General features: G+C 43.4%; 1 protein-coding gene across 15 annotated transcripts in view; it reads right to left on the bottom strand.

The window, feature by feature from the left end:
• The window catches only part of phldb1b (pleckstrin homology-like domain, family B, member 1b), a 293,495-nt gene extending 289,825 nt beyond the window's left edge, over positions 1–3,670 (bottom strand). For 6 of the 15 annotated variants that reach the window (XM_069894724.1, XM_069894725.1, XM_069894727.1 and 3 more), the window contains exon 1: positions 3,494–3,668. In XM_069894724.1, coding sequence (XP_069750825.1) covers positions 3,494–3,583 — 90 coding nt within the window. In that variant the 5' untranslated portion in view covers positions 3,584–3,668. Of the gene's footprint in view, positions 1–3,493 lie in introns of all 15 variants that reach the window. The other 9 variants (XM_069894729.1, XM_069894728.1, XM_069894730.1 and 6 more) reach the window with 5 other exon arrangements.
• Between the last annotated feature and the right edge of the window lie 9,555 nt (positions 3,671–13,225).

Genomic DNA, 13,225 nt, shown 5'->3' with positions numbered 1-13,225 from the left:
TAGTCTATTCCCTGGGACAGAGCCTGGACGGACTTGATCGCAGGACAGGACAGTGTGTCAGCCACCGCATTGGTCTTGCCCGCGAGGTGCTGAATGTCCGTGGTGTTGAATGTCTGTGGTGAACTCAAGACACATATGAGAGGTGTCTCTGCTGCCTGGCTGACCATGGTTCTGACACTTTATAGAAAGCAAAGGTTAACAGTTTATGGACCGTGAAGTCCCTGAATTGTCCACCTTCCAAGAAATTCTTGAATTGCCTGACTGCCAGGTACAATGCCAATAGCTCACAGTCAAAGGCACTGCATTTGAGTTCAGGTGGCTGGAGGTATCTGCTAAAGAAGGCCAGGGGGTGCCATTGTCCTTTGATGAATTGTTCCAGAACACCCCCAACTGTGCGATGGTTGGCACCTCAGGCCTGGGATGTACCAGAAGGGTGGCACTGGCCAGTGCATCCTTGGCCTTCTGGAATGCCTCCGAGGCCTTATTGTCCTAGGTAATGTCTTTACCTTTCTTTGCCATGAGTGAGAAAAGGAGGTGCATCATGCGGGTCACTGCCAGTATGAATCGGTGATAGAAGTTAATTATACTGGCAAATTCTTGTAATCCCTTCACTATGCAGAGCTTGGTGAAACACTGAGTGGCCTCTACCTTTTAGGGGAGGGGTTTCATTCCTCGCCTGTTGATTCGATGCCCCAGGAAGTCGATTGTTTCCAATCCCCACTGGCATTTAGCAAGGTTTTTATAGTTAGTCCGAATTCCTGCCGCCGGGCGCACAGTCGCTTTAGATGGGCCACGTACTCTGTGTGATTGTGGTTGGTGATGAGGATTTCATCCAAATAGATGAACACGAATGGAAGATCCCGACCCACTGCATCCATCAGCCTCTGGAAAGTCTTGGCTGCATTCTCAGGAATTCAAAGAGTTCAAAAGGAGTAATGATGGCAGTTTTAGGGATGTCTTCAGGATGGACTGGGATCTGATGGTACCCCCTGATGAGATCAACTTTTGAAAACACCCGTGCCCATGTTAAGTTAGCGGTAAAGTCTTGAATGTGGGGCACGCGGTGCCTGTCGGGTCTGGTGGCCTTGTTGAGGCAGCGATAGTCACCACATGGCCTCCATCCTCCTGCTGCCTTTGGTACCTTGTACAGGGGGAGGCCCAGGGGTTGTCAGAGCATCACACTATCCCCAGCTCTTCCATTTTATAAAACTCCCCCTTGGCGAGGGTGAGCTTCTCGAGGGAAAGCAGCGTGCCTTGGCATGGAGTGGGGAGCCCTCGGTGAGAATGTGGTGCCTTCCCCTATGCTTCATTTTGGTGGAGGAAAACTACGGCACCACAACCGAAGGGAACTCAGCCAGGATCCGCGTGAATGCGTTGTTGGACAAAGTAATGGAATCGAGGTGGGGATAGGTAACTTGGCTTCCCCCAAGGCCATAGTTTGAAAAGTCCTGGTGTGCACCAATTGCCGCCCTTTAAGGCCCACCAGCAGGAAGTGGGCACCACCGCCACAATCGTGAACCAATTGCTGCCAAAGCAGAGGGGGATGTTGTGGGTGCCGAGAGTTCATATAATGGTGCTGTTCGCTGCCCTCAGTGCCAGGCCTGGTTTGCCATTCCTGTTGACTAAGGGGAGAAGGACACTTATTTCTGTGCCAGGATCAACAAGAAAGCGCCTTCCTGACAGAAAGTCCCATACATGGAGGCCAACCACCGCAGCCATTAGTGACGGTTGGTATTTCCCTAAAACAAGCAGGGTGGGTGGCATTGATGGGCCTCCACATCCCATCATTGGAGATAGTAACATTACTGCTGGGTAGGCAGATCCACTTGCCTCTCTGTTTGCGGTGGCCTTGTTGCTGGCTGTGTGCAGGCCTAGTGATCTGCTCCACCAAGGCATCACTTTCTTTCTTCACTCTCCAGAGGATGTCCACCTGAGGTCACTGAAGTCCTCAGCGGCAAGCAAGAGTTGGATATCTTTGGGCAGGTGCTCCAGGAAAATCTGCTTGAAGAGCAAATGAGGCCTGTGTCCCTCAGCCAGGGCAAGCATTTCACTCACGAGGACAGATGGAGTCCTGTCCCCCAATCCGTCCATATGCAACAATTGAGCGGTGTGCTCGCGCAGTGAGAGCCGGAAGGTGCGGGTTAATAGCTCCTTGAGGGCCTTGCACTGGAGGCTGCCACAGGAAGTCAACGCCCCTCACTTCCATGTCCTGGTTGAACGAGCTCACCACATAGCAGTAACGTGTGTCATTGAAGGTGGAACTGGGCCTCAGCCTGTTCGAACCACACCTGTAGCTACGATTCCCAAAACATTGTCAGCATCAATGAAACCACAGGAAGAGCCACTTGGTCTGTCATCTTCAGGTCCAACTGCCGAATGGACCTGCTGGGGTCACCAATGTTGCATGCACACTACCGCAAAGTGTGGAAAGAATGACACACACCCAAGAAGTCTAAATCGAAGACTGGCTTATTACACTGGCAGCTCTGCTTATAATCTCTCCATACTGCTGATGACAGGAGTGACGTCACAGCAGTGCTGGGCTTGGATTGGTCATCTTTCCCGCCATTGCTCATTGTTTACCGCCATGCAGGTGGTCACCTGGGATGAAGATTGTCGGCCCCTGCGGGGTCTGTGCGGATGCTGCATTCGTTGGCCATCTTGTGTACCAGGTCCCGGTTAGTGGGCTGCTACAGCCCTATATAAATCCACGAGCACAGGGGGACAAGACTGAGTGAGTCGCATTGTGGAAACAGAAACCAAGAACAATGTTTTGGGAAAAACTAGACCAACACCAAAATTATGAAATTTAGAGACAACTCACATATGGTATGTGTGCAAATGTTATTGGTAACTCCTTGGGAGGCCCATCACACCTGTCACATAAGAACATAAGTAACCCAACTGGCTTGTTGAGCCTGCTCCGCCATTCAATTACATCATGGTTGATCTTAAATTTATTTATTCATGGGCACTTCTTCAATGGGCAGCAAATTCCATGGATTCACCACCCTCTGGAAAAAGCAGTTCCTCCTCATCTCTGTCCTAAATCTACTACCCTGAAACTTGAGGCTCTGTCCCCTTGTTCAAGTCTCTCCCACCAAATGGAAACATCTTACCTAACTCTCTTATCTATGCCTTCCATAATTTCATGTTTCTACAAATTCCCCTCTCATTCTAAATTCCAGCGAGTATAGTCCCAGATGACTCAATGTCTCCTCATCAGCTAACCCCCTCACGTGTTACTCTTCAATCCTCGTTCCCACATTTTAAATGTGTTTGTGAATATGTAACTATTCTAAGTCCAGATATTAATAAACAAAGGAAGATAACTGGCCTATTCCTCTTTCTATTCAATTAATCCCTCTCTATGCTCTTTCCTATTGCTATTGATGTCTCCCTTTGAGTCTCCATCTAATTAGACAATATATAAGAAACAATTATTTTCCAAACAATCTAACAATGTTTTCATCACTTCATATTTGTCACTTACCCTAGTAATAAGTTGCACATTCGTATTGGGCAGAATAGCAGTGGTTAGTTTCAGAGGGAACTTCACTCGAACCAGTTTTCTATTGTCCATTTCATGCTTCCACTGTACTCACTACAGCCCAGGCAAGCACTTGGCAAACCTTGCTGAATTGAAAGATTCCTTTCCCCTCAGCAATGCTAAGGCAGCTGAACCCTGGTGAGAAATTTGCACCTCAGCCAGGGGCTTGCGAAACACGATGCACCAGGCAAGTCCACAGTTGTGTTGAAGCAACTTAACTCTGACTGCACGCAAAACCCAAGGTGACCAAACAGTGCATTCTGATGTCTGGAACAGCTAGAATTTCATTCCAAGTCTGTGCAAGGAATATTTGCAGGAGGACACTGGCATCTCTCATTCCCAGCACTGGGTCTCAGCTGTAGGAGCTCATTTCATCTCTAACATCTCAAGAGCATCTTAAAATGAAAACTGGAGTGTCAGAGCAAAATATTCTGATCCTCTTGCCTCCCCGGCCACCCTGCTGTGCTCGCTCGCTCTCTCTCTCTCTCTCTCTCTCTCTCTCTCTCTCTCTCTCTCTCTCTCTCTCTCTCTCTCTACTTTCGCAGTATTAAAAATAATTTTCAGGGGAAGGAGACAGGAACAGGACATTGTGGGTGGAGAAACAGTTGGAAAGCAACTCAAGTGAGCTGGAAAAGCAACATCTTAACTCCTTCCAGCCCATTCTGTGAAGTTCCCTTCTAACCTCCCATAGTCAAAGTATTTCATTACTCACACTAGCCAACCATTCACCTGCCCACTCACGCTCCTTATTCCCTCAGTTTCCTACCTCTGTATTCTTACTCCCACCTATTTCCTTACTCCCTCTGTGTCCTTACTCCCTCCTGTATCCTTACTCCCACCTGTATCCTTACTCCCTCTGTGACCTTACTCCCACTCTATCCTTACTCCCACCCATATCCTTATTCCTTCTCTATCCTTACTTCCATCTTGAATCCTTACTCCCTCTATGACCTTATTCCCTCTGTATCCTTACTCCCTCTGTGACCTTACTCCCTCTGTATCCTTTCTCCAATTGAGGCCTATTCACTTCTTGCAGCCCTACAACTCCATGAGTTCCCTGCAGTCTTCCAGTTCGAGTTCATTTTAGCTGTCCTACATCATAAGCCATTTTTATTTTCAGTCTCTGGGCCCTCATTTTTTTCCACCAAACCCCTCCAGGACTCACTCTCTAAAGTCTGCTTTTCAGCCCATCCCTTTCCACATTTGTCACGTTTTGAAAGACGAGAACTCTGTGAGGCAATTTGGAAAATATTACTACATTAATAACAGGAGATTGTGTTTTAACTTTCCATTTTTTAAGCCAGTGATTCTCAACCTTTTTCTTTCCATTCACATACCACCTTAAGCAATCCCTTACTAATTACAGAGCACCGATGGCATAAGGAATATTTAAAGTGGTATGTGAGTGGAAAGATAAAGGTTGGGAACCACTGGTTTAAACATAAAACACATGTCCTCACTTAATTAAAGTCCTCACTGATGAATATTAATAAGCCCACAGAGAAATAGTGTTTAACTGTATACTCACAAGAATAATTGTTCAATATATTCATGCGATTTTAACAAATTTTTCTAGTTTCTTTGAATACATGAGTTTATTAATGGAATGGAAATATATGTAATATTAATTCTAATGTTTCAGAGAAGGATCTCAATTAAGGCTCTCGCTCCAAAAAATAAAACGGTACTATCCATCAAAAATCCACCGGAACTTATTGCTGAAGCTGTGTTCAAATTTTGGACACAAGTCTTCTTCCGCTGAGAATTCATGAAGGCAATTTTACATATTAGGGAGGACAAGAGAACATCTTACTAGTTTGTATTACTTGGCACAGAATGGTGAGTTACCCAAGGATGGTAGGAACTGCAGAACACACTGCAAACCTTGCTTGTTTTACATTTGAACCTTTGTTTGCAGCCACAAAGTTTGTCGGCCAACGCCATTTTGTAAAACCAAGGAGAAGAGTGATTTTTGTTGTGTGACTTTCAAAGCAATGTTTCAAGCATTCTCTGTGATGAGGCATCAATTAAGTGCTATGGCTGAGGAATCATTCATTTGTAAATTGATTTGACTTCACATGAGATCATGTTAGTCATCTGTCAGCGTGTGACAGGCAGACAGTAATCCAATCTTGATGTTCACCTCCAGACCAAAGCATGCAAGGAGATGATCTGCCTCTCTAATTGGATCTCAGCTGTGCAAAGCCAAACCTTACATATTTCATGACCCTGTTCAATAACTCCAGTATCACTTCTGATAACATCCAATGTAAATAATTGTTTCTTTCAGGCACTGCCATGTTATTACTATTAAATTATAAAAGAAAATGCAGAGAATGCTCAGAAAACAGACAGCATTTGTAGAAAGAGAAACAGTTAATATTTCAGCACTGGAGCTGAAACATTAAATGTTGTTCTCTCCATAGGCACTGCCTGTCCCAGTCAGTAGTGCCAGCCGTTTCTGCTTTTATTTCAGATTTCCATCTTCTGCAATTTTATATTGCAGTTTTTTTTCCTTTGAGTGTCGTTCTTAAAAAAAAATGTCTCCATATACCAACAGTTTCTGATTTTTTGCTGGATGGACAAGAGGTTATTCAACCCTCAGGTTTTCTGCCATGTAGTTGAATGATGACAGAATAGTGCTTCGACAACACTTGCCGATCCTTACTCTAATTCTTTGAAATTGGCTCTTCAAATCTTTTGTTCCAGCACATTAGGATTTCAGTCAACCACAAGAGGCTGACAAATATTCTAATGTCCCAGAAAGCATTCAAGTGGTGGCTTTGTAGATCTGTGACCCATTAAGAGAGCTGGATCACCTGTTTTCGGTGGGGGGGGGGGGGGGGGTGGGGAAGAGCTCCAGACTGTCTTTACATTTTCTGTGTGGAAAAATTGTTTCTTATTTTAATAAGAAATAGTAGCAGGAGTGTACCACATGACCTGTTGAGCCTGCTCTACCATTCAATAATTAAAGTCTAGAATAAACAGGAGAGAAATTGTTTCCACTGACAGAAACAGAAATGAGAGATTTCTTTCACCAGATAGTTTGGCCTTGAGGGAAGTATGAATATGCCACTTGGACTCTGAAGTTTAAATATGAGAAATAATTACATAATCAAGGCTATAATCTCAGGAATCCAAGGGCTCAGAAATAATTTGATTGAAAATAACAAGATATTAAAGGATATTGATAGGGTAGATGGTGAGAAATCATTTTCATTGATCAGGTAATCTTAGAACAAGGAGTGTAGCATATGTACTAAATATCTATTCCTGAAGAGAGTTAAACAAGAAAGTCTGCAGATGCTGGGGTCAAGTGCAATACACATACATGTTGGAGAAACTGAGCAGGTCACGCAGCATCCACAGGAAGTAAAGGGTGACCAACATTTCGGGCCTGGGCCTTCATCAGGGATTACAGGTGATGCGTGACCTGCTAACTTTCTCCAGCACCCTTGTGTATTGTATTCCAGAACAGAAACTAGGGAAATGGTAGCATTGTTGGATGCTGAAGGCTTGCTATGTGTAAAACTGGCAGGCCAGTGTGAAGCTTGTACTTTGTACTTACTCTCATATACAGCTGTTTCATTGGCCTATGGCTGAATAATGAATAGGGTCAGAATTAAGGCTGTAATTGGCCGGAGCAGACATTATCTCCAGGCTAGAGGGCCTTTTTGTTTGCATGGGGAGGAGTCACAGAAGGGAGCTCTGAAAGTATGTTGAGCAGCATTGGTGGGGAGTTCAAGTGTTCGGAGACCCTTGAGTGTGATTACAGTATCAACGGGAAATTCCCGGCAGCAATGAGCAGCAATGCTGGGGAGTCCCAAGAGTTAGAGAGTGGTTTTGACGCTATGATGGAGAAGGCCTTTAATAAACGATTATCTCGTTCGACGCCAGCATACGATTATTGATTGTTCCATATTGATTTTCCATAACAATCTAAAACAACAGAGCCAGACTTTTCAAGAAAACATGCCGTTCCCAGTAACAATCTGGTTCTGCTAATACAGATGTTTATTGTTGATCTTGTCCACAAGTCACAAAAATCTCTCACGTGGTAGCCTTACTTTGGCTTGGCTTCGCGGACAAAGATTTATGGAGGGGTATGTCTACGTCTGCTGCAGGCTCATTGGTGATTGACAAGTCCAATGTGGGACAGGCAGGCACGGCTGCAGCGGTTGCAAGGAAAAATTGGTTGGTTGGGGTTGGGTGTTGGGTTTTTCCTCCTTTGTCTTTTGTCAATGAGGTGGGCTCTGCGGTCTTCTTCAAAGGAGGTTGCTGCCCGCCGAACTGTGAGGCACCAAGATGCACAGTTGGAGGCGATATCAGCCCACTGGCGGTAGTCAATGTGGCAGGCATCAAGAGATTTCTTTAAGCAGTCCTTGTACCTCTTCTTTGGTGCACCTCTGTCTCGGTGGCCAGTGGAGAGCTCACCATATAACATGATCTTGGGAAGGTGATGGTCCTCCATTCTGGAGACGTGACCCACCCAGCGCAGTTGGCTCTTCGGCAGCATGGATTGGATGCTTGTGGACTCTGCCAGCTTGAGTACTTCGATGTTGGTGATGAAGTCATTCCAATGAATGTTGAGGATGGAGCGGAGACAGCGCTGATGGAAGCGTTCTAGGAGCCTTAGGTGATGCCGGTAGAGGACCCATGATTTGGAGCTGAACAGGAGCGTGGGTATGACAACGGCTCTGTACACGCTGATCTTTGTGTGTTTCTTCACATGGTTGTTTTTCCAGACTCTTTTGTGTAGTCTTCCAAAGGCACTATTTGCCTTGGTGAGTCTGTTGTCTATCTCTTTGTCGATCCTTGCATCAGATGAAATGGTGCAGCCGAGGTAGGTAAACTGGTTGACCGTTTTGAGCCTTACTATCACAGCATTAAAAGCAGATGGGACATAGAAAGTACAGTGACCAAAAGTGGATAGAGAGGAATCTAGTTCTATGGTTTGCATTAATAAACATTTGTTCATATATTAGAGTCATAAAACATGAAAACTGCCCAAGGTCTCTATTCCTTTTGAGTTTAATATTATGGGAGCTTGCTGGTATATAGGCATTGATAACATGGGGATGGCCTAGAGTTGGTAGACAATTCTTGATGTAGTTGGTGGAAGACATTTGGAGTCCTATTCTCTAACCAGCGTAAAGGTTGCTTGTCAATTTTCCCACTTTTGGAAAATATTCTGAGAAAAATTTCTAAACTCAAAGATTTGCATTTTTTTGATACATCCTCTTCTCACAAAATCCACACAGCCATTATGTAAACAATGAGCCTGGCACAGCCTCCTCCTGGAAGGTAGCCATCCAAATATAATGGCCCTATGGAAACCTTGCACTTCAGAGAATTACTCTGCTAAGGAAGAGCCAACTGCTAACTCAACAGCTGGGCTGGAAATCTTCCCAAATATTCAACCGCCTGCAATCTTTCTCCCAACCTCCTAAAAGTGGTTCCGCCAATTGCTGCAGTTATAGAGTCATCGAGAAGCAAAGCACAGAAACAGGCTCTTCCACCCATCGTTCATACCCATTTTACATTAATCCCATCTATTATTCTTCCACATTCTCTTTAATTCCCCTTGGATTCTGTGACCACTCACCCATAAACAAGCAGAAATTTACTGTCACTAATTATCCGAGCAACCCTCAAGTCTGTGGGATGTGGGAGGAAACCAAAGCACCCAGGGAATATACAAACTCCACACAGAGAGCATGCAAGATCAGGAGTCAACCAAGGGTCTGGTGCTGTACACAGCAGCTCCCCCAGCTGTGGATCAGTGCCACCCTGGGTAACAAACTGCCATTCTTGAAGTGCCAGCTCACTGAGTGAGAGTAAATTGCCTTTCCAACTATAGCTTTAGGTCATGATCTTGTTTAAAAATGATAAAAGGATAATCATGACAGAACGACCATCTAGATAGAGTGAGAACAGTTCATCAGTGCAGGATAGCATGGGCACAGCCACCACATTAGAAAGTAAAGATCAAAAAAGCATGGAAAAGATTAGAAAACTGGAAAATATATGATGAAGTAGAGAAGAACATCACACACCAGGCAGAAGTGTTCTTTATTCCTCAGAAAGGCAGGCTGTTCTGGGACAGGGGGCTTTTTGCCTTCACCCAGAACTCAACACTGCTGGAAGAAAACAGCATGGGAAGGAATTAGAGAGAAAGAGATGGTTCCTCCATGTGAGACACTGAGGAGTCTATTTCATCTCTAATGGTCAAGTTAAAACAGGAGCAGATCATTTCGCCCGTCAGCCTGTTCTACCATTCAAATGGGGTGTGGGTTGATCTGTGACCCAGCTTTTCCTGCAATTCCTTTGACTGATTAAATTGCAGTATTATAACTTGGCATCAGTATCCGTTTGGAGAATTTCTAGCATTGAATGTAGAAGTGTTACCTAATAATTCCTAAAAATATGGGCAGAATGGTTAGCATGACGCTATTACAATGCCAGTGACTGGGGATCAAATCCAATGCTGTCTGTGAGGAGTTTGCACATTATCCCCATGTCTGTGTGGGTTTTTTTCACGGGGCCTCCGGTTCCTCCCACCCTCCAAAACATATAAGGTTGTTGGATAATTTGGGTCTAATTGGGCAACACAGGTTTAAGTGGCCGGTATTGGCTTCTACCATGCTGTAAATAAAATTTAAATTTAAAAAAATACAATTTGAATTTAAAAGGAGTCTCATTTTAAGATTATGTTGTCCAGAGCAGCTTCCCTTCATTGACCATATCAGTTCAATTCAAAAAGTGAAAACTTCAATGGTCACCTCCCAAACCTTCTAATTTCAGAGTTTAGAAACCTAGTTTGCACAATTTCGCCTTATAATTTAACTCTTGCTCTGCTATCAGTCTGATTAGCTTTCCATGACTGAGCCATCATTTCTCAGCCATGCTCTCAGAACTGCGCAGCATTTACATGTGCTGCAACCCAAAGCTTGGTGTGGCATCACTGAGACAGCTAATCATTTTGTACCTCAGTGAACTATTTGTAAAGGCCTGTATTACATTCACATTTGTGGTTACTTTCTGCACCTGCCCACAACTGTTACTGCATTTTATCAGATTGTGGGGAGAGGGTGGAGTGTGTGATGACAAAATACAGAAGGAAAATATGTTGAGTTCCTATGACATCACCAAAAGGAAAATGACTCAGAAAATTTGGACTCATCAAATGATGACTATACTATTTTAAATCAGGACACATTACATTATTATAAGTCTCTTGTATTCCTGCAAATTTTCAACTCACCATTGGGGATATTCAGCAATTTCACACCACTGAAACACAATCATTTTTGCGAGCATTTATGGTCTGCTAATCTAAGGACTGAAAGAATTCAACATTACTAAATCGTGTTAATGGGAAAGAAAAAGATCCTGCATTTATACAGCACTTTTGACAACCTAAGATCACTCCAAGGTTGTTCACATTTAATGAATTGCTTTTGAGGTTGCCTGCACTACAGGAAATGTGGCTGTTAATGTTCGCAGAACCACAAACACCAATGAAATAACGCTGTGCAGATGTTGGCTGAGGGATCAATAGTGGGCCTGGACATCAGGTGGACTTTCCAAACAGTGTCATAGCATCATTTAATTCCAGCATGGTCAAGCTTTGCTACGTCATCTCCTTCCAAAGACAATTCACTTTACAATAATGTAGTGAGAGTCGGCCTCGCATTCTTGCTCGTCAACTCACTGGAAGACACTGATCGTTTCCTCTTCATAATCATGAGTAGTGTATTCTACACTGTCACCACCAGCTGCATAAATTTTAATTTAATTGAGATATCCAGCCCACAGCCCCACACATCTTTAGATGTTGGAGAAAGCCCACCTGACTTGAGGAGACCAGACAGCATTGGATTTGAACCCAGGTTGCTGGCATTGTGATCGCGAGGCACTAACTGCTACACTACTCTAACTGTGATGGTGATCCTCGAACCCTTCTGTATCTCTGCCCAAACCTTGAATAAATATCTCCACCTCCTTAAACAATCATCTGATGGCCACAGCTTTCTTTCTCTGCCTTCACCAAATTGTCTTGACATTATAAAGTGCCATCAAATGGTTCCCAAATCTCCTTTGCTTCAAGGAGAATCCCAGTTTGTCCAACCAACCTATGTATCTCTGAAAATGCTCCAGTTAATCTTCTCCGCACTCTCTCAAAGACTTTCACACGGACTAACCTCCAATGAATGACAGGAGGATAATAATTTAACTTTGTTTCAAATAAAAATATATGGAGATCCCATTTGTTTAGAAAATAATAATCTAAAAGACTGAGGAGCAAAGAGATCTGGAAGTACAAATATACCACTCATTAAAATTGGTGAAGCAAGGTTAAGGCCATGGGCTTATTTATAGAGAAATAAAACTGAATTTCATGGCCTGTTCAGGACAAATTTTGAATCTAATTCTGAAAAGAATCGTAACAAGCTGGGTTAAACAAGTTTAGGGAAGTATATTGTAGTTCCAGTTACTCCACTACATAAGAATAAATAGGCATTGGAAAAGGTGATCCCAGAACAGTGAAGTTCTAACTATGGGGAAAAGAGCCACAGACTTAGGAATAACCTAACAGAGATATTTAACTTATGGAAGGGATAAATTGTTTCTATTGTTGCCCTGGAAGTGTGTTCAAAAGATTGCTGTGATTTCTTTAACATTCTGGCATGAAAAAAACTGTTGGAAATAACTCTATAGTATTGTCATCGGTCTCCAGGCTGGAAATTTTGACATAAACAATATTCCTAAGAGGAAGCAAACAGCAGCACAAGACACAATAACTACTTGCATGAACGGATGTGGCTCCACAAGCTGTTTCAATCAGGTCCTGAACTCAGACACTGACATATTTAGGATTAGCCTTTAACACACTAGATTTGATTGATGTATAGTTAAGCTACATTCCGACTCCTGAACAGATGTAAAACTGTGAGACAAGGATGAGATGACAAACAGCAAAAAGGTGAATGTGCCAGACAGGGTCTAATCCAATGACAATGATCACCAATAATCACAAATTCACTGATGTCAGTTTTATCATAGGTTTATCAACAACCAGAGTTGTTCAACATGGACATCCTGTCTTAAATGATGGCTGGTGAAAACAGGGCAAGGTCAAAGGCACTAACAAAATAGTACAATTTCTAGATTTTTAATTGTAATTGTTTAGGGACAGAATAACAAATTGCAAAATTGTGGTGAACATATTTAATAAGGAGGCCTTAATATTTAAGGATGACTAAAAAAAACTTAAAAGGAAACCGTCCCGCTTGGGCTTGGGTGAGCAGGGGGCAAGTAAAGATGTATACTAACAGTAGTTTTCACTTTGCTGGATCATATGATCATAGGAAGTGAATTCAGTTGGAAATCATTGTGTTACAAGAGCTGAAAGTCTGGAGTGACTGACCATGGTGAAGGGCAGTGGCAGAGTGGGGCCTCACTGGCTGGAGTGTAGCAAGAACATAGGACACCCTCAAAGATTAGTGATCATTCACTATTGGATAAAAGACTCCAGAAAACCCCAAGGTGTCTTGTGTAGGATGATCTCTTCATTAATCAGAAATCAAACAGGAACACCAGGAGTTATTCCACGTATCTTAGGAACAGACACATTCTAAAATGGGACATCTGCTCATTACTGTAACCTGAAGT

Source organism: Narcine bancroftii, chromosome 8 (genome assembly GCF_036971445.1).
Source record: "Narcine bancroftii isolate sNarBan1 chromosome 8, sNarBan1.hap1, whole genome shotgun sequence".
Lineage (NCBI taxonomy): Eukaryota > Metazoa > Chordata > Chondrichthyes > Torpediniformes > Narcinidae > Narcine > Narcine bancroftii.
Note: the sequence above shows the minus strand (reverse complement) of the source record. Positions and strands in the feature narration are given on the sequence as shown.